The 20,079-nt window shown below is 35.8% G+C and overlaps 1 protein-coding gene across 7 annotated transcripts in view; it reads right to left on the minus strand.

Moving 5' to 3' along the window:
- LOC115220688 (scaffold attachment factor B2) overlaps positions 1–20,079 on the minus strand; it is a 66,079-nt gene that overhangs the window by 43,581 nt on the left and 2,419 nt on the right. For 5 of the 7 annotated variants that reach the window (XM_036510519.1, XM_036510515.1, XM_036510516.1 and 2 more), the window contains exons 2-12: positions 17,925–17,979; positions 16,600–16,628; positions 16,040–16,094; positions 13,295–13,326; positions 12,021–12,260; positions 11,668–11,701; positions 7,216–7,330; positions 6,733–7,122; positions 5,054–5,094; positions 4,809–4,903; positions 2,361–2,510 (exon numbers count right to left, since the gene is read on the minus strand). In XM_036510519.1, the coding sequence (XP_036366412.1) occupies positions 2,361–2,510; positions 4,809–4,903; positions 5,054–5,094; positions 6,733–7,122; positions 7,216–7,330; positions 11,668–11,701; positions 12,021–12,260; positions 13,295–13,326; positions 16,040–16,094; positions 16,600–16,628; positions 17,925–17,979 (1,236 nt within the window). The remainder of the gene's footprint in view (positions 1–2,360; positions 2,511–4,808; positions 4,904–5,053; positions 5,095–6,732; positions 7,123–7,215; positions 7,331–11,667; positions 11,702–12,020; positions 12,261–13,294; positions 13,327–16,039; positions 16,095–16,599; positions 16,629–17,924; positions 17,980–20,079) is intronic. The other 2 variants (XM_036510517.1, XM_036510520.1) reach the window with 2 other exon arrangements.

The raw sequence follows: 20,079 nt of genomic DNA on the forward strand, positions 1-20,079 counted from the left end.
GTGGTGGACGAAAATGAATTGGATATTTCTGTATCTGAAACAGAAAGCAGCAATTCTGAAGAAACTGAAAGCAGTAACATAGACAGCGAGGATGAATTTACACCAGAATGGAGTAAAAAGTTAAAAAAAGTCTTTAACAACTTTTCTGAGACAGGTTCTACCATAGTCTTTGTCAGGAAGCGAAACCATCAGACTTTTTATTTTTTATTTTTCCAGCATGCTTGTTTGAAGCAATCACTGTGGAAACAAACCATTGTGCAGAATGTAAACAAGCTGGAAAAAAGATAGCTTGTGGTTTCCTACAACTGTAGATGAAATATGGGCATTTTTTCTATAAGTATTATTATGGGTATAAGACAGTTACCCAGAATTACAAAATTACTGGAGCAATCAGGAACCTTTTGGCAATCAGTATGTTTCCAGTATTATGACTCAAATACGATTTGTGAAACTGAACCAATATTGACATGTGAGAGACACTGGCAGTACCCCAGTACACGAAGAACTAAATTTTGATCCCTTATTTAAAATAATACCCCTCATCGACTGCGGACAATATGCATGTAAAACATTTTACAACCCTGGGAGATACTTATCCGTCGATGAGGGCATGGTGGGGTATAAAGGAAGGGTACGCTTCCAACAGTATATGCCAGGAAAGCCCACAAAATAGGGGATCAAAGTTTGGAAAATTTGTGAAGCAAATACTGGGTACTGCTGTGGATTTAGCTTCTATACTGGGAAAAGAGACAATAGTGTTAGTCAGCATAGCCTAGGGAACGATGTGGTCTGGAATTTATCTCTTCCATACCATAACCAGGGCCGTATATTATTTTTTGACTGATTTTTTATTTCGGACAAACTTGTGGTGGATTTAGAAGCTGTGGCAACGTATACGTGTGCTACAGTAATTGTTAGTAGAAAAGGGCTGCTGTTGGATATAAAAAAGGCAAAATTAAAAAAAAAAAAGGTGAAATAATCCAACAGCAGAAAGAAAATCTGCTAGCGACCGTATACAAAGATAAGAGGCAGATAAATTTTCTATCTACTAGTGCGCAACCATGTGTAGATGAAAATGACACCCTGTTTGTGAACCTTGATTATAACAGGAACATGAGCGGTGTGGATCGGCTTAACCAGATGATGAGTTATTATCCGGTTGGTAGACCGGGCAATAAATGGTGGCGATACCTGGTTTGGTATATAGTAAACATGAACATTGTAAATGCATTTATATTATATACCAAATCAGGAGGAGTTCGCAAGCAGTGTGACCATCTACAGTTACCAGCAGATGTAGCAACGCAGTTTATTCCCCCCCCCCCCAAAAAAAAATAACTGCAGGAAGGAAAAGCAAAGCCTGCCAGAGAGATATTCTTCTGAGTTCAGCCGATCTACATAAATTAGAAAAAAATCGGGGGTCGCAAAAGGCAGTCCCATGAATGTCTACATCAACAAAGAAAAACTCCCAGTGGACAGCCAGTTGAAACGTCTTCCCAATGTGCATTCTACAAGGTTGCAGTATGTAGAGTGGGATGTTTTACAACTTTCCATAATAGATATATTGTGTGAATATTGTTTGTATACATGTATAATTAGATTGTATAGATATTTTTCAAATTTACTTAGTTTAACTTTTTATTTTAATTTTACCTGTAATTTTAATTTGCCTGTAAGGTGAGTGACAAGTTTGGATTTAATTTCTAATGTAAATCTTTATTATATATGTTCCTGTGTATTCATGTATGTGTGTGAGTATATTTCATTCAGTTGTGTTTAATTTTCTAGTTTTCTTCAAAAACAAATTCCAGTACTTCAGTTTATTTTACCTTTATGGTGCACATGTTCTTCCGTGCATTAAATTCAACTGATAATCTAGTGATGTGCACAATTCTTCTATATCAAAATTTTGTTGCATACCTCAATTAAATATTAGTTGAGGACTCATTTTCTATGGTAATGTTTAAACAAAATTTAAATATTTTTACATTTTGCTTAGTTTACCTGGATTTACCTGTAATTAGATTCACTTTGAGACAAAAATTATGCAACAGAATTGATTAAGAACCCTTTCTTCAATTATGTTCCAAATATCACATTAATATGTTGATAAGTAAAAAAGTTACAGCTGTTTAATGAAACTAGTCTAAATTCATGATTATTTTAGAATTTAATTGAAACTCATGAGGGGTGTATTATGGTCAGAAATATAGTAACGAAAGGGTTAATGATGCATTTGTACTATGAGCAAATACACACATCTCTCTACCAATAGATTATTACTAATATCATTGCATGTTACAGATACATGCACACATAACTGGGTCTCTAAACAAAATAATAAACTTGGGATAACTCACCCTTTCAACTGATATCATACGGCCATGCAGTTCAGTCTGATTCAAATGTTGAATACATTTCGATGCTTCATGTGAAGAAGACATAGTTACAAAACCATAACATCGAGCACCAGGGCTCCGTGCATTTGTCACTACTTTGGCACCAACAACCTGATGTAGACAAAAACAAAAGCAAAATTAAATTTTATACAAAAAACTACTTTGGTATTTATTCAGCCCAATACTCATCAATATTATCAACACTAATTATTTCTACTTTTCATAGATTAAATGCAGTAAATGTTTTAAACAGAAGTCAAGTAAAACTCATTACAAGTAGCATTTTTTTAATTGGTTTGGTCCTAAGAAAAAGGCAGTGTCTATGGTTCTCCAAGACTGAAAAAAATCTATGATTGATAATTTGCTTAAATAGTTACAATATCAGCTGCCAAGAAAGAAGTCTAGAAAGTTAACATTCTGAGAAAAAGGGGTTATTATAGGCTCTAAAGTGGGGTGTACACACAATGTCACTAACAAAATAAAAGTTAATCAAGCATCACAAAGTGGTGGTGGCACAGGACAAGCCAGTTCCAAGGAACAGACTCCACAGCAGAAGACATAGATAAGGGAGGAGAGAAAAACAGCAGGTCCTTCGACTGGAAGCCTGAGTATGTTGACAAAAATCTTCATACCATTCAGTTGAGTGCCATTTCACTTGGATGTGGTTTATGAATAGCAACAGCACTGACACAGATGTGAGAGGAGTACACTATAGGAGCTATGTAAAAAGCTAGCAGCTGAAGTAGTTTCTGATCCTAAAAACAAAGACCAGAATTTGTAATGAAGTATTGTTATGATGAGAATATACATTTATCAGGAGATCCTTAGCCAGAGCAAGGTCTAGCACTTTTAAGAAACACTCTACAGTCCAGTTGTTCCATGATCTTCATACTGAGAAAGTGTAACAGGAGTTGGGGTGATACTGTCTGTGTCACTGTGTTGTTCAATGTGTCAAGATTGATACATCTATCTTGAAGAAAGTTTTCAAGAAGTCGGTGCAGGTTTGGCATCAGGTGAATGTAGATGAAAGTTGAGGGTTAAAGGTAAGGGATGACTGAAGTGTGGTTATCATCTACATATAAGTGGTGGGTATTGCTGAAGGTAACACAAAAGGGGCACAAACTGAACCATGGAGCAGACCAAAAGTTAATGGAATGTGAGTCTAAGAGAGATATAGACACGCACATGCTGAAGCTTTAGTCACCTGACTGGAATTTTCAATCCAAGAACCTATAGCTGGATAGATTCCCTGAGATTTAGAGCATGTAAATCATAGTTGAAAATCTTGCAAGAAAATTATTTTCATCAAATATTTCCAAGAGTAAAAACTTACTGGCCTACTGCTGAGTGACAGAGAATAGGTCTCCAATAGATCTGGCTTTAAGTAAGCTGAAATGATGATTATGCAGGACATAGAATGATTCTGAGTTATTGAGAGTGAGTGCAACAAGATGATAGTTGGGGTAAAGTGAAGAATAGGACTCCAGAAAATCTGGTTTTACATAAGATGTACTGGAGGTTATTCATGACAGAGATGGATTCTGTGTGTAAGAGAAGGTCATTTGACTGACTATCATCTCTGACAAATTGAAAGTGAGTGCAATAAGATGATAGATGGGGTAATTTCTGAGAAATTGGACATATTGTAACAAGAATCCAAAGATTAGGATATATGACTATGGAATCAAATTGAAGAGTTTCACAAGGACAAGGCTAGTTACAAGTTTCATGACTAGAAAGAAGCCTTGTTGATCTGTGGTGATTGGGAAAGCTTCTGCATCTTGCATGTATGTTTATGTAGTGACAAGCTTGGTAGAGTGGAAAGGAATACTTTTCAGAGAAGATTTACAAAATGTACAGTTACATACAAAGTAAGCAACCCTGTAGAGGCTTTCTGCATGAGTATTGTTTTCGGCAAGGAATAAGATGGGGAGTTGTTTATAGAAATGGGAAAGCTTACAGACTGTATCATACATGACAGCATCCTTTGCATTTCAGATGATGGTTTGCAGATGTTGTTACATGAAAGCTGCCTGGTGTGTAAGGGTGATTTTCTGTCACTTACCTAGCTGTTTCTGATATGTTCAGATTCAAGTACATATATCACAGAAAATAGTATAGAACTGGTGGAGTTCTGGCCATTCTGCTAACCATAAGTGCCAGAGGGTTCAAATGAGCAGGGAAGGTATGTCAAGCAATACATGCAAGTGTTATGGACAACCACACACAAAGCAGAGAGTGGTGGTGGTGGTTTGACAGTGGCTACATTTGGAGAAGAGAAAGAAGTTGTTTACAGAGTAAACACACATTGGACTAGCATAGATTGTGTGAATCTAAGTACTAATTAGAAATAAATATGATTAGTAACAAATTACATGAAAGGAAAGAAACAGATCTTATTCAACATACCTTGCCATATTTAGTAAAAAGCACTTTAAGGTCTGTAGCACGGGTACTTGTGGCAAGACCACTGACCCACAAATTCCGACTGTTTTGGTCATTGGCTATTAAATACAAAAATAAATCAATATGAAAAGATTACCAGCAAATAGGACGCTTAAAGGTTAAAATTGCAAATACCTCACACTGAAAATATAACCTTAGTGAATAACAATAAGGTTCAGAACAAGTCGAAAAAAACCCAAAGAACTTACTTTTGATATTCTTGATAATTTTGGGTTTAGAAGCTGAGGAACTGCAACAATAAAAAAAATGTTTAGAAATATCAGTATGATGATTATGAATAGTTAATGTCATAGTAGTTTACTGGAACAATTTTTCATCATTCATATGAATTACATTCAACTAGCAACTCAAACGATATGATGTTATTCTAGGACCCTAACTCTAGATATGTAGAGATATATATATTAAAGGAACAGATGAGGGCTATGTATGTATGTGTGTATTAATATATATATATATAATATATATATATATATATACACACACACACACACACATCCTTAAGACATGTTTATTTTGTAAGGGGTAAAGAATGATGTAACAAAATAACTAACATTAAACAAAGCATAGGTGTTCTACATATTATACACTATGTGAAAACTTCTATAAACAAGTTACTATTGCATAGAGGGGAAAGCGTAATGATGAAAGTAGCTTACCTGCTGAAAAACGTGATTTTGTAAGTTATTTAATATCCCCTTTCAGGAATAAATGAATACAAAAACACTAATTTCAAATGAAGATATTGGTGAAGACAATAAATGGATTACCTAAACTAACTAGCAACTGACACTACACATCAGCAACATGTGACCAACACTTATGAAGAAAAACGTACAAAAAGACAAGAACTATAGTCTTCATGAAGCTAAAAAGAGGTCAGCAAGAAATGTGGAATTCCCTAAAGATTAACTGCTAATTTAGCAGGAACATGGCTGGAATTCAGGAATCTTAAACTCAGTCTTCGTGCTTTCCAAACATCTTCCAATTTGTATCTTGTCAAAAACATTTATTATCTAACATCGACTAAGTCCTGTCATTTTATTCTTGGGAACTTCAGGATCCCTCCTCTTCCTCCTCTGCTTCAATTGTTGTTGACATCTTCAACGAAACAGATAACTTGGCTTCTTGATATTGGTTAATCTGTTCCTGTGGAGAATGCGTCAGTAATTTGGTAATCACTTAACATCTGACTCTGAGAATGTGCAATTATATTTCAACTGAGACTCCTGACCCCAGCCAACCCCCGAACACTTTGCTGGCCCTTTTTAGTTCATGAACTATAGTTTACGATAACCATCTAAAATATGATGAATACTAGTGCAACATTATCTAGCAAACATCCTCATTGGTATCATCCATCACATGTACACTCACAATTTACATCAACCTTTTAAGAGACTAAGAAATGACCCAGGAGAAAACGTGGGTTTTCCTTTTTGTCTCAAACATGAATAACTAATGGAAATATACCTCAGATAAGTTCAGGTCAATTACATCCCAGGCCATGTCTTTAATAGTATTTCCACAGAACAATCTTTACAGTAGATTTTCCTGTTTTATGAAGAAGACTAGGAAAATGTCTATCATTATTATAATTAGTAGTTTGAACCTGAATCTAACAACCAAACCACACTCACACTCACATATTCTGTTTTAAAATAACTCACGATTAGCCATGAGAGGATGTTCTCTGAAGAAAACCTACTTAAACAGGTTAACTTAAGGTTCAAGAAAATCTGTTCCCATTGGCAGTTGTAGACCCCAGTTGCAGTCAAGATGTCAACATCTGTTACCGAGAAGTAAGATCATTTAACTAATGACATCTTTGAATCAAAGCAGTGGGAAAGATGACATGAAAACCAACCTCTTCGACTTTACATCTTTATCATCTTTCTTTTCATCAGCCTTCTTCTCAGTTTGCCCTCCTTCTGTTTTACCTTTAGCCCTTTCTTCAACTTTGCTTCCATCTGTTTTCTTCGCTTCAGTTTTGCCACGCACTTTGTCCTTTGATGCCACAAGATCAGCATCTAAATCATTCTGTGTATCATCAACATGTACAATCAGTGATTCATTTTCTTCACCCTGTTGAGTGGTGGAAGTGTCCATACTGACTGTGTCTTTTAATGCAAATGGAACTTTATGTGGAACACTCGGTGTTGAAGGTAAATTGTCCGAAAGAGCTGTTTTGGCCACCTTATCTCCTTTCAGTTCATTACATTTTTGAGATGGAGTTGTGCTTTTCACACTGGCTGACAAGGATTTTTCTTCATTTTCTTCTTTATTATCATTCTCTGCTGCCGAGGATTTTTCTTCATTATTTTCTTCTTTTGTGTCATTCTCTGCTGATGAGGACTTTTCTTCATTATTTTCTTCTTTTGTGTCATTCTCTGTTGATGAGGACATTTCACTCTTTTCTTCTTTAGTATTTGTCTCCGCTGACGAAGATGACTGTTCTGGAGGCGCTACAGAAAGTTAATTTAGAATGAAATAGTTGATACGAAATGAAAACTTGTTAAATCTCACTCCACAACAGACTGTGCTGTGTTGAGAGTTTAAATAAAAAAATTAAGAATGCAATTAAGAAAACATTACTAATAAAAGCTCTTAGACTGGTAATCCTACAGGATCAATGGACTACAAGCTCTATAGCTGAAATATGGATAATAATTATACTTCACATATAAATTTAGCATTAAATTTTCACTGCAGATGTCTTCAATCGTATTGCCCACAACATACATTCAAAATACAACTGAAGTACTTGTATAGAACAATGGACAAAGCTACATGCTCTCAGAAATTACGGGATCTGGATATACGTTGGAACATACTACACTGCTTGTGCAATGGCAAGCGATATATATATAAGCATGTACTGTATCACTTGACTGTGTAACTACAAGCAGGATTGGCTTAGTAGACTTCAATAATTGTGCACTGTCTATGAAATGGCAAGTAATTTTATCAGAGATGCAATAAAATGACTGCAGTAGGTTTGATACCCATCACTAAGTCATCAGTCATTCAGAAAGATGACTTCTCACTTGTACTTAATATATACATATTACACTTTCTACAGATCTATAGAGAATAAAGTATTCTGTATCATTAAATGAAGAAAAGACGAATGTTCCGGAATAGGATATCAGTTGGTTGCCAGCCAGATCCCTACATGTAGAGTTTTTACCTACATCAAGATGCACTGAGAGTCACAAAAGCGTCCAGCTCAAAGATAAAGCAATAGCACAAGAATATGCTGGGGTTCCAATGACCTCTTCCATCAGCTACTTTGTATCTAGATATATGAATACAAACACAAAACACACACAGGGGTGCATGTAGTTATTTACAACAAAATTAAGTGTAAAGTAAAAAAAAAAAAAAAATATATATTTTCTGGAAATAGTACACGTTTCAACGAGATATATTAAAGAAGAAGGTTATTCATTAAACCACCCCCAGCCATCCTCCATGACGACCTTGGTGTGACCACAGAAAGATTTTATGTCAGTATCAAGTGGTTCTGAAACATGCTGCCCATCACATTCACGAAGGTAGCCTTCAAGGAATCCTTGGTATTCTCAGGCAGCCAAACACTGGTTGAAGTATAGTCCCACAGGAAGAGCTTGCCTCAAGCTCTATGGGAAGTGAGACGGAAGTGTGCGACATGGCCCTCAATACTCATGGCACCAAAAGGACTATCACAGATGATGTTCATCACCATGAGTTCCATGACAGATTTCATGCTGAGCTACCTGTCATTTTCCCCTGTTCAACTTCTAGTCCTGGTCAACATTTATCAAAGAAAAACTAAGGAACGGCTGGTTTCTTGGCTTGAGATTGTCCAGCAAATGCTTCAATCAGAATACTTGGTTCTCCTAGGTTTTGCCAGACATGAACTGCTCTCTCCTCCTCGCATAGGACTGGTACATGACGTCCTCATGCACAACATGTCTTAAAGTGGATGCTACCACATTCAGATGCTTGGCAATGGACCTCATCAACTTACAAGGAATCACTGTTGTTCATGTCCTGGACTTGCTGGATGAACATAGCCATCCTGATGAGGCAAGACTACTGAAAATGTTTCGTACATCTTTGCCAGTGGTCTCTAGCTCTTTCCTGATCTTAAACATGAAGGGATTAGCCAAATTTAAAAAGCTGTCAGTCTCCAAGTCACAATGGTTGGTGGCTAGGGAAACAAGCACAGCATGCCTCTACACTTCCTATGTCAGATAGAAATTTGACTTGTTGATTTGTCTGAAAGAGAAATGAGAAAGTTAAAATTTGGTATATGCCTTGTAAAATTGTTAGGTTGTTTTCCATTTATGCTCTGCTAAAATTGTGTTCACTAACACCTGGCATAACCAGTATATATAATTATTGAAATCACTAAAAACAAGATTTCTGTACAACGCAGTATCCTGATGCGCTGCTTCGGACTGCAGCATCCATTGCATAGTGTTATAGTTTGTTAAGAGGTACAGAGGGAATAGTCATCCAGTGAAATCCAGCCTCGTAAATAATGCCTCAGGATGTCCAGTTTCAAACAAATACACACAAAACCAATTCCAACTGTGTTAATTAAGGGATCAAGTAGCAGTTAGCAGCAACTCTGGATTCATAATTTCTATCTCCTTTTACCTCCACCAGCCTAGTGTCTTACAAATGTCATTGGTGCAGCCTCCTCTGACTAAACCAGAGTAAAGTTTTAAAACACACATATGTACAAAAGGTAAAATGTACAATCATATTATATATACAATATAAACACACAAATACACACACACACACATACATGCACACATACAGGGTGATTCAAAAGTCGCTATAAGAGCAACTATTTTTAATAAGAAACAGTTTTGTATTTAACTGTTTCTTATAAAAAAATAAATTTTCCCTATGTATGGTGACTTTTGAATCACCCTGCATATATAGACATACATACACACACACAAATATATAAGTATACATATACACACATATGTAAGTACATATGTATATACACATATATACATACACACACATATATACATATACACATTTAGACATACACACCACACATATATACCTGTACAAAACATTATATGACCGTGTCTTAAATAGATTACTGTTCAGAAATGTAAGAAGAGGAGACAAGTGTGTATGTATATGTGTATATAGATATTATCTATATATATATATCTCCAATCACAAATATATAATATATTCTGAATTCAACTAATAGTTCTATTCCTTGAAAAAAGACCTGTCAACCATTATCTCAAATCAACAATTTTTCATCCATTATTTTAGTAATTACGCTAAAATTAACATTCGCTTTTCATAGAACTACTTCTGCAGGTGTTGTCATAAATTATTAGAAATTATTTTATGCTATTTTGTACAAATTTTGATCTTGAAACATTAACAGATTAATTCTACAACTTACATAACCAAGCTCACAAGCATATTTTGAGTTTTGGTATCAGAGTGGAATGGCATGAATGAGCTAACATTCCAATTCTTCTTCTTTACGTATCTGGAGTATTTTGTTTACATCAGACGACAATTATTGGCAATACAAATGTTACAGAGATAAGGATCAGACAACTATCTAAATCCTGGTTTTGTTTCTGTTTCTAAATGATATTTCAATTTCATATTATTGCACTATAAAAAGCATGAGTCTCACACAATCTTATTCCACCTCACCTATAAATGAAGTCACCTTTAGCTTATGTTAAAGCAACAAAGCAATATTCAAAACATGGCATGCATCCCCATGAAAAACTCTGAATTTGATGAAAGAAGTAGATATCCAAAATTATACATCTAAATCTAATTTAAACCCTTTAGCATTGTAACTGACCAGATCTGGTCTAAATATTCACCCTGCTTTATATTCAAACTGGCCAGATCCAGCATCTCACACCTACACAACAATGTCACTCTAAAACTCAATGCTATGAGATACTGAAGGATTAATTCAAAACAATGTGCATAAATAAGCATTTCATTTGACAGAGTAATATAATTGCTAAAGGGTTAAACTAAACAAGAAGCAAAAATAACAAACAAGTGATACTGCAATACACGATATGAAAAAGAAAAATACTGATGAATTAAAACTACACATACACACACACCCACATATACTATAGCAGAGGAGAATTGACTATCCTCATCAAAAAGGAAAGGTTAAACAAAATTTTTGCTTTTCCACAATATGAACAAGAAAACTACAAACCACTTGACTTAAAGCCACACACGCACACACACTATAGCAGAGGAACAAGCATTGAGTATCCTTATCAAAAAGGGAAGGTTAAACAATGTTCTTGCTTTTACAATGCTTCAAAATTTCATTATCAATTCCAGAATACTGGAATTTCTGATTGCTTTTTCAAGCTACTTAAAGGAATTTCAGTCAATGAAATACTCATCAGTGGTACTTATTCACAGTTAAGTAAACTGGATCATTGAAAGAGAAATATCCTAAATAAATAATACTGTACAAAACAACCAGTGGTGTAATGACAGTTAACATTCTTCAAATAACACCATATAGCAGATTAGTAGTTGACTATCATATATTGAACCAATATAGTTAATTCTAAGTTTATACGACCTCTATATATAGCAAACCTTCATTAACAATATATATATATTATTGGCAAAAATCAGTTCAAGTGAATATATTTAGTTGTGTCGTGTTACTTTCGCTGAAAAGTGGAGAATGGCTCAACAGTTTAAATAAGGTCAACCAAAGTATACAAAATGATAATTTTAAGAAATTTAATGCATATAAATGACATACCTGTGGTATCCATTGATGGTTCATCAGGTTCTTCCTAAAAATGCGAAGAAAATACCTGACATGAGGAACAGCAACAAATGATGAAACAAAATACATACAGTCGTATTACATTGCTTATCTTTATATCTAATGTAATTGTGTAAATGTATGAAGATATTTGGATCTCAAATGGTTTTCTGTTTGAAGAGTTAATGAAATTTGTAACTGGTTAACTATTAAATGTAAGTAACTACCAAACCTAATCAAAAACTATTTTCATACATATTATTAAGTTAAAAATGCCAAATCCAAAACTAATTATGAAGTAGTGTAATTTAGTTAGTAGAACAATAGCTGTAGTAAATGTTCATTACCTGCAGATCAGTACAAGTGTCTTTGTCCGTATCTAAAGATATAGGTAATTCTTCTTCAAACTGGTCTTTATCAAAGGTGTTATCTGCCAACATATCTGATGGTTTGGTATCGCTTGAAAGCAGTCGATCCTCAGTAAGGTCTTCCACAGAAGTTTTGTCAGGGATCAAAGAGTACCCATCTGTATTCGTAGTGTTTAAGAAGACATCTGTTAATGCCACATTAGCCGTCTCTGATTCTTTCTGAAAATCAAAACAAAACAAGTTTCTGTTAACCATCAACACTAAATCATCCTATATTTATCCTTTGCTCACTATAATATCCATTTGTACCTTATTCTTATTCAATGCTTAAATTATTACTGTATTCCATTTTTACTATAATGATTTTTATAGTATTATTATAGAATAATAGTACTTTCTTCATTGAGATTCACAGTGATCATTGCTGTGCTACAGGTAAAGCTCTTTTCAGTTATGAAATTCAATTGTTATTAATGACCAGAGTACGTCTGTGTACTTCACTGGTCTTTTTCATGGATAGCATTGTCAAACTGACATTGAAATTCTAACACTAAAATAAACTAAGTGAACACATCACAGTAGAGTATGATCATCAGGTGAGATCCAGTGGTTCTGAATCCTAGCAGTTTTTGCAACTTTACAGGTTAAGCACTAAAAAGGGTTCAGTTCAAGATTATTCCCTAATAAGTGCAATGATTCTGTCTTTGCTGAATGAGTAAAGATTATCATGTACCCAGTGGAGAATGTTTCCCAGTGTTTTATTCATGGAAGCTTGACAGGAGCTGTTTAGGCAATGTGTGGTTGATGCCAAAGTAGGGAAGATAAATTAAATGGCATTATAGGCATAGGAATTGGGTGTTGGTGGGTGACAAGTAAATCATTTTATAAAAACAGAGGCGTGCGCTTGGTAGATGAAATCTAAAACAAGCACATCATACACACACACCTCTGTATACTACAATGTGACAGGAAGCACAGAGTCTCTGTCAACCAAACAGATTAACAAGACATTGGACAACTTGGTGTTCTAGTAAGACACTGGACAAAGGTGCCATGCAACAAGGCTGAACCTGAATCCACATGGTTGCAAAGTAAGCTTCTTAACCACACAGCCATGCCTGTGCACACACAATAGATTTTTGTTACTAAGCCAGAGCAAACACCTCCAAAAAAATAATATACAAAACAGGGAAATTTGGAAAATACATAGAAGACAGACATTGATATGCAAAAATATGACAAAATTCACCAACCTCATCCATGTTGTCTGTAGTATGTTCGCTTTCTGGAAATAAAAAAAAATAATTCAACATCAGTTCAGTAATTTCAGCATTATACATCATTCAGTTACACAAACCTATATTACACACATCTGAACACAGACCAAAACAGTTTCACACAACTGTGTATGACATAACATTGAGTTAATCAAACTACACTACATAATACAACACAGATGTTATCTACCTCGACTTTGCCAAGGCATTTGACAAGGTAGATCATGGCATCCTGGGTCACAAACTTCGAAAGCTAGGAGTAGGAGGAAAAGTTGGTACATGGATAAACGAGTTCCTTACAAATAGAACTCAAACAGTCACTGTGATGGAACCCATTCAACACCATCACCTGTGACCAGCAGTGTTCCTCAGGGTACAGTACTCGGCCCAATCCTGTTTCTCATCCTCATCTCTGACATAGATGAAGATACAACCAGCAACGTCTCATCCTTTGCTGATGACACCAGGGTCATGAGACAAATCAAAGACGAGGTGGATACAGAGGCCTTACAAAAGGACCTGACCACCATATATAATGGCAGGAAACAAACAACATGTTGTTCAATGATAAGAAGTTTGAACTAATTCGCTACGGAACAGATCAAGATCTGAAAAATACAACAAACTACAGAAACCATCAGGACAACAAATAATGGAAAAACAGTATGTGAAAGATTTAGGCATCCACATGGGAACCAACCTAAAATTCAGAGAACACCTTGACTCAGTCTGTCTTACTGCAAGAAAGTACAGCGGGTGGATCTTGCGCACCTTCAAATCAAGAGATACCTCAACAATGAAAACCCTCTGGAACAGTATGATACTTCCGAGGATTGACTACTGTTCTCAGTTGTGGTCACCAACAACAAAGGGCCAACTATCTAAGATAGAATCGCTCCAAAGAAATTTTACCTCATACTTCTCAGAAACGAGGGACCTGGACTATTGGCAAAGACTCAAAACCTTGAGGATGTACTCAATAGAAAGAAGATTTGAGCGATACCGAATTATATACATTTGGAAAATGATAGAGCAGAAGGTGCCACTCACTGCGCCACGGAAGACGCTGCCAGCTGCCACCAATCAACAAAAAGGCTGGCCAGGCAGCAAAAACCCTGCGAGAATCAAGTCTGTTGGTTCGAGGAGCACAACTGTTCAACTCCATTCCGGTACATGTCAGAAATCTATCAGGATGCAGTGTGGAATCATTTAAATTGCAACTGGATAGATACTTAAGCACCATTAGAGATGAACCCCATCTCCCAGGATATACACAACGAGCACAAACTGACTCAAACTCGCTCCTACACATGTCAAATTTAAGCAGAGAATACAACCTGGCAACCACACCAGACTCTGAGGGTGGAGTCTTCGACTTGGCCTGAGCATGGACTCAAACCCAAATGAAATGAAATGAAATAATACTGATATACACTGGTGTGTGTAACCGTATTATTTAAAACTTCAGTCTAAAATTCAGTTACACACACCTGAATATGAGGACATTGTATTACATATTAACTAGTTATTACATTGGCAGAAAGGGTCCTAATGCACTCCTTGCCCATACAATATATTACTGTGAAGAGTGTAATTTGTCAGCTCAGCAGACAGAGATAAAACAATCTAAGGAGAATAACACAACTAATTTATTTACAGTATAAAAGTTATCATGACTGATACATCACCAAGTGTTATCACCCATGCTCTTGCAAGAATCATCATTTAACATCTGTCTTTGCTGCTGGCATAGGTTGAACAGTTGAAAAGGATCCAACAGAACCAGAGATAAGCATCAAACTCCACTGTTAGCTCTGGCATGGTTTCTACATTTCAGGTGCCTTTCCAAGTTCCAACCACTTTACAGAGTGTACTGGGTGATTTTTCTATAACACCAGCACTAGGGAGGTTACCAAGTAATTTGCAAGAGAAAGGAGAAGAACCCAGCATTGAATGGGATTGCAGTAGAGTTTGAAGTAGATTTATGTCAGGAGTTGAGTGGCCTGAGTATGATAGAGAGACAGGCACAGGTGTCTTCTTATAGAGAAAATACATGGCTACCCCACATTATGTAAGGGTGGGTGGGAGTAAGTGGAAAGAAGACAGTGATGGTAGTGACAAAGTGTCAGAGAGTACTCTCAAGATAAAACAAGGTGAGAATATGGACAATAGGTCAGGGCAGATGGGTGGGTATACTAATCACAGTGAGAAATGAGAGTGATAACAAATGGTTAGAGAAGGGGGTGGGGGATGTAGTAAAGGAACAATTTTGGAGGTGTGGGTGATCATAAATATCAGTATGAGAGGGGAAAGGAAGGTGGAAGGGATAGGAATGGCTCAGGAAGAGAGAGGTGACAAGTGGTAATGCAAGAAGTGGGGAGAGCAGCAGTTTAACAAATCAGCAGATAGACCAGAAAATGAGTGGGGAGGTTCAGGGGAGTGACAGAGATGAATGTCACAAGTATGTAGAGGTAGCTATAAAGAACAAGGGACAAATGTGTGGGGAGGCCATCAACAGCAGACCCAAGATACAAGGTGTTTGGCAGTCTTAAGTTGTAACTCAGAAAAGGAGAGAAAGTAATAAGTAGAGGCACAGAGAGAGGTGATCAGTCAACAATAAAACTTGAAACACATACCACATAACATATACACACACAATCTTAACACACATAAATGCATATACAAAATCAGTATCATTAGTTATGTAATTCTGATACTTACTACTAATATCTTCAGTAGATTGATTTTCTTCCATATATTTCTCTTCACAGAAAGCCTAAAATCATTAAAATATCAAGTTAACCAATAGAAAAGTCCACATACACATGACTGTTAAAATGTCTAGAGAAAGTGACACATTATATAATTTGTTATATGTAATTAGATTGAGATGCATGAGAGAGAGAGGGAATTGTTGTAGGAAGGAAATGAAAGTATTCTCAGAAAAATGCTGATAGAAAACATCTGTGAATTCTATTCAAAATTACAATTAACTACCTTTTAATATTTACTTATTTCAGTCATGGGTTTAATTGAACAAATTGCCCCTAGTATTTACATTTTTAAGTCTTGTACTAATTGTATTGGAGTGATTTGCCAAACTGTAACATTATGGGGATGTAAACAAACTAACATTGGCTGTGAAACAGCATGGAATGAGAATGGGGCAAAATTCTTCAATGGTATTTTATGTAATTTAGTGAAATTCTTGAGCAAGACTAAGTTGAGATAATTACAAGTCAAAAAAAACTTTAAAATAAATTTAGGAAAAAAAAGCTCACCTCAATGTTTACTAACGCAGCTAAATTATCTGAAAAATAACAAGAACATTTGATTAAGAGGAATGAAATGAATATCAAATTTGATATCTAATTATAAATTAACCTATACATAATGGAATCATGTCATTTTCTTCAAAGAGATTAAAAGTCCGGCAAATTCAGTACTGTGGCTGTGTGGTAAGTAGCTTGTTTACCAACCACATGGTTCTGGGTTCAGTCCCACTGCGTGGCACCTTGGGCAAGTGTCTTCTACTATAGCCTCGGGCCAACCAAAGCCTTGTGAGTGGATTTGGTAGACGGAAACTGAAAGAAGCCCGTCGTATATATATATATATATATATATATATATATATGCGTGTGTGTGTTTGTCCCCCTAGCATTGCTTGACAACCGATGTTGGTGTGTTTATGTCCCCGTTACTTAGCGGTTCGGCAAGAGACCGATAGAATAAGTACTGGGCTTACAAAAGAATAAGCCCCGGGGTCAAGTTGCTCGATTAAAGGTGATGCCCCAGCATGGCCGCAGTCAAATGACTGAAACAAGTAAAAGAGTATACATATATATATATATTTATGAAATGTGTCATTAGTTTGTATAAAATATTTAAATTGAATCGAATTATAATTGTTCAATATATTGTTTTTGTTCTATATATATATATCTTCTTTCATTTTGTTCCAGTCACTGGACTGAGGCTATGCTCAGGTACTGCCATGAAGGTTTTAGCTGAACAACTCTACCCCAGTGCTTATCTCTATATATATAAACGGCAAAATGTCTGTGTGTGTGTGTGTGTCCTTTATACAAATCCACAATTTTTCAGTTAGAGGGCTCGCACTTTCTATAGTCATTCAAAACCGTCCAAGGGTGGTCGTGCACATCTTTCCATTTCCCCAGTCACCCTGCAAAGCCATTAAAAAATCAATAGAAGTGACGTTTTGTGAATTTTCTATCCAAAACCCAATCAAAATGCCCGAAACTTGATACACCAATTGAATGCCAGCTAGCTGTATGTGATTGATCGGAGATTTGGACAGTACTCGTGTGTATGTGCGCACACATGCAGCTGTATATGCATGCACAAGCACAATGACCCAGCGTTGCTGGGTCATAGTTTTCTGTAAGTCTGGGACATTTGGGCAGCTTGAACTTCTAGTAGAGGACACTTACCAAAGGTGTCCTGCAACAAGGATGAATCTGAAATCACATGGTTGCAAAGCAAGCGTCTTACGTATACAGCCATGCCTCCACACACACCTAAGCATTGATATAAAACCAAAAGAAACAAAATAACCATAACCAAAATAAATGACATGGAACTGCACCTGATTTCTCTTCACTTCCTTCGGTATCTTTATGATTTTCTTCACTTTTCAGAGCCTGTGGCAAAGAGATAACAAAAGCACTAATGAGTTCCTTCAATCGCTTTCAGAACAATGTCTACTGTAAATCCTCAAGTATAGTCTGCAGGGGATTTTTAGGGGGCTGTACCTCTGAAAAACCTAAACCATGTGTATAATATGCACCCCTTCTCTAACTTGTGTCAAGGAGGTTTATATAACGTTTGTAAAAATGTATAAGGTAACATTCTTTATTATTATTGTATATATAACATAATGCAAACATGTAGCTTTTTTGTGCATTTTGTTTGCAAAAAATAAAGAAATAACTAATAACATTTAATAAATGTTGCTTACTGCAAATTATGGATGATTCTTTTATGACTTCATTGCTTTCAGGCTTAGCTTAAGGTATTTTCACGCCCAACATCACAAAATGCGTCTGAATAAACATTGCCAGACAGCAAATAGAGACTCGGACATTACTTAGAAAATATTTTTCATTTTTAACCTCGTATATAGTATGCACAAGGGATTTTGACCTTTAAATTTTGGGGAAAAAATGCGGATTATACTCAAGGATTGACATTATAGCAATTATAGGTGCAGAAACCATTAGATATCTGAAGTAACACACAAACACACATGTTATCAATCTATTACCATCTGGTTTGCAATGCTGGCACAAATTATATTGGTTTACTATATAACAAATCAATCATCTTAGTTTTAGTAATAGGAATTATAGCAATAAGTGTGAGACGACTCCTCTCTCATGGGACCAGTTTTAAGAGTGGGAGCCATTTTCTTTCAATCCTAGTTAAACCTTTTAGGTTTTTTTTTTTTTAAACCATATTTCTGTTGAAATACACAGTGTTTGTTGTAACTAATTCTGAAAATAACAAAAGACTCAGTAAAAGAACTGTTCATTTTAAAACTAGTATTTGGGTAAATGGTTAATGAGAGTAGTGCACAGCATGTGTACAGAGATGCAAACAGCAAAGTGAGGGTTGGCAAGGAGTTCAACCAAGAATTTGGAGCGCAAGTAGATGTTCATCAGGCTTCAGTTCTTTGCTCAATTTATTGTAGTCTTCTAAACCATAACAGTGGAGTTTAAGATCATGCCCATGAAAAATCTTCTATGCCAATGACCTAGTTCTTATAGCAGTCTTTGGAAGGTTTAGAGAAAAAGAATTCCAAAAATGGAAAACCTACAATGAAGAGGCTTTAGAGTAAACCCAACAAAGACTAAAGTTCCTTACTTGCTAAGAAAGTAAGTTAAAAGACAAGGCACTGAGAGTTTAGGAAATGACTGTGCTTAACTCACAAAAAAAAAGAGTGGATACAAATTCTATACTGTGTACCCCATGTGACCTATGAATGCGCAAGAAGTGCAATAGAATAAAACACAGGATGACAACAGGTAAAGACTTTGAAGCAGATGTATTTCTGAACCAAGGTGCTGTGCAGTGGAATTGAACCAAGGTCAAATGGCTTGGAAGGAAGCTTCTAAGCAACCAGTGTTGTTACAGACACACTTGCAGCTACACAAATACACACAACTTACATATAAAAAACATCTACATGTACTTCCTTTATTTTATCATCACTGACAATGCCTATATGTAAGCCAAAATTTAACACATTGTGACACAAAGACTCAAAATCTCAGCAACTGCTCAATGGCTCACAAATACATTAAATTTGAAAATTTCTTTAGAAACCCTTCCAATATGAAAGAGGACTCCTGACTGATCAACTCTCACTAGTAGGCTCCAATCCACCTGTCAGCAAGCAAGTCGATTGAAAACATTGTATAAAATATTGACGAAATCATCCCTAAAATAAATCGTAATATGAAAAATACTATGCTTGCAATGAAATGTTTACTTTACACAGTAAAAATAATAAGATAACTAGATTTTTTATACACAGTTTACTTAATTACCTAGTAGATAACTATGACAAAGATGTAATTTGAACGCTTAAAGACGATTAAGTAAATGTAAAGAGAATCATTATTGAACTGTGCATGTGTTATCCAAGCCAGGGCCTTTAAATTTACTTTGTCCCATTCCTGGTAATAAAACTAGTTCCCTACATATCATTTTCTGGCTATGTTCTTCGCCACACAACGTAT

This window comes from Octopus sinensis, linkage group LG17 (assembly GCF_006345805.1).
Source record: "Octopus sinensis linkage group LG17, ASM634580v1, whole genome shotgun sequence".
NCBI classification, from domain to species: Eukaryota; Metazoa; Mollusca; class Cephalopoda; order Octopoda; family Octopodidae; genus Octopus; species Octopus sinensis.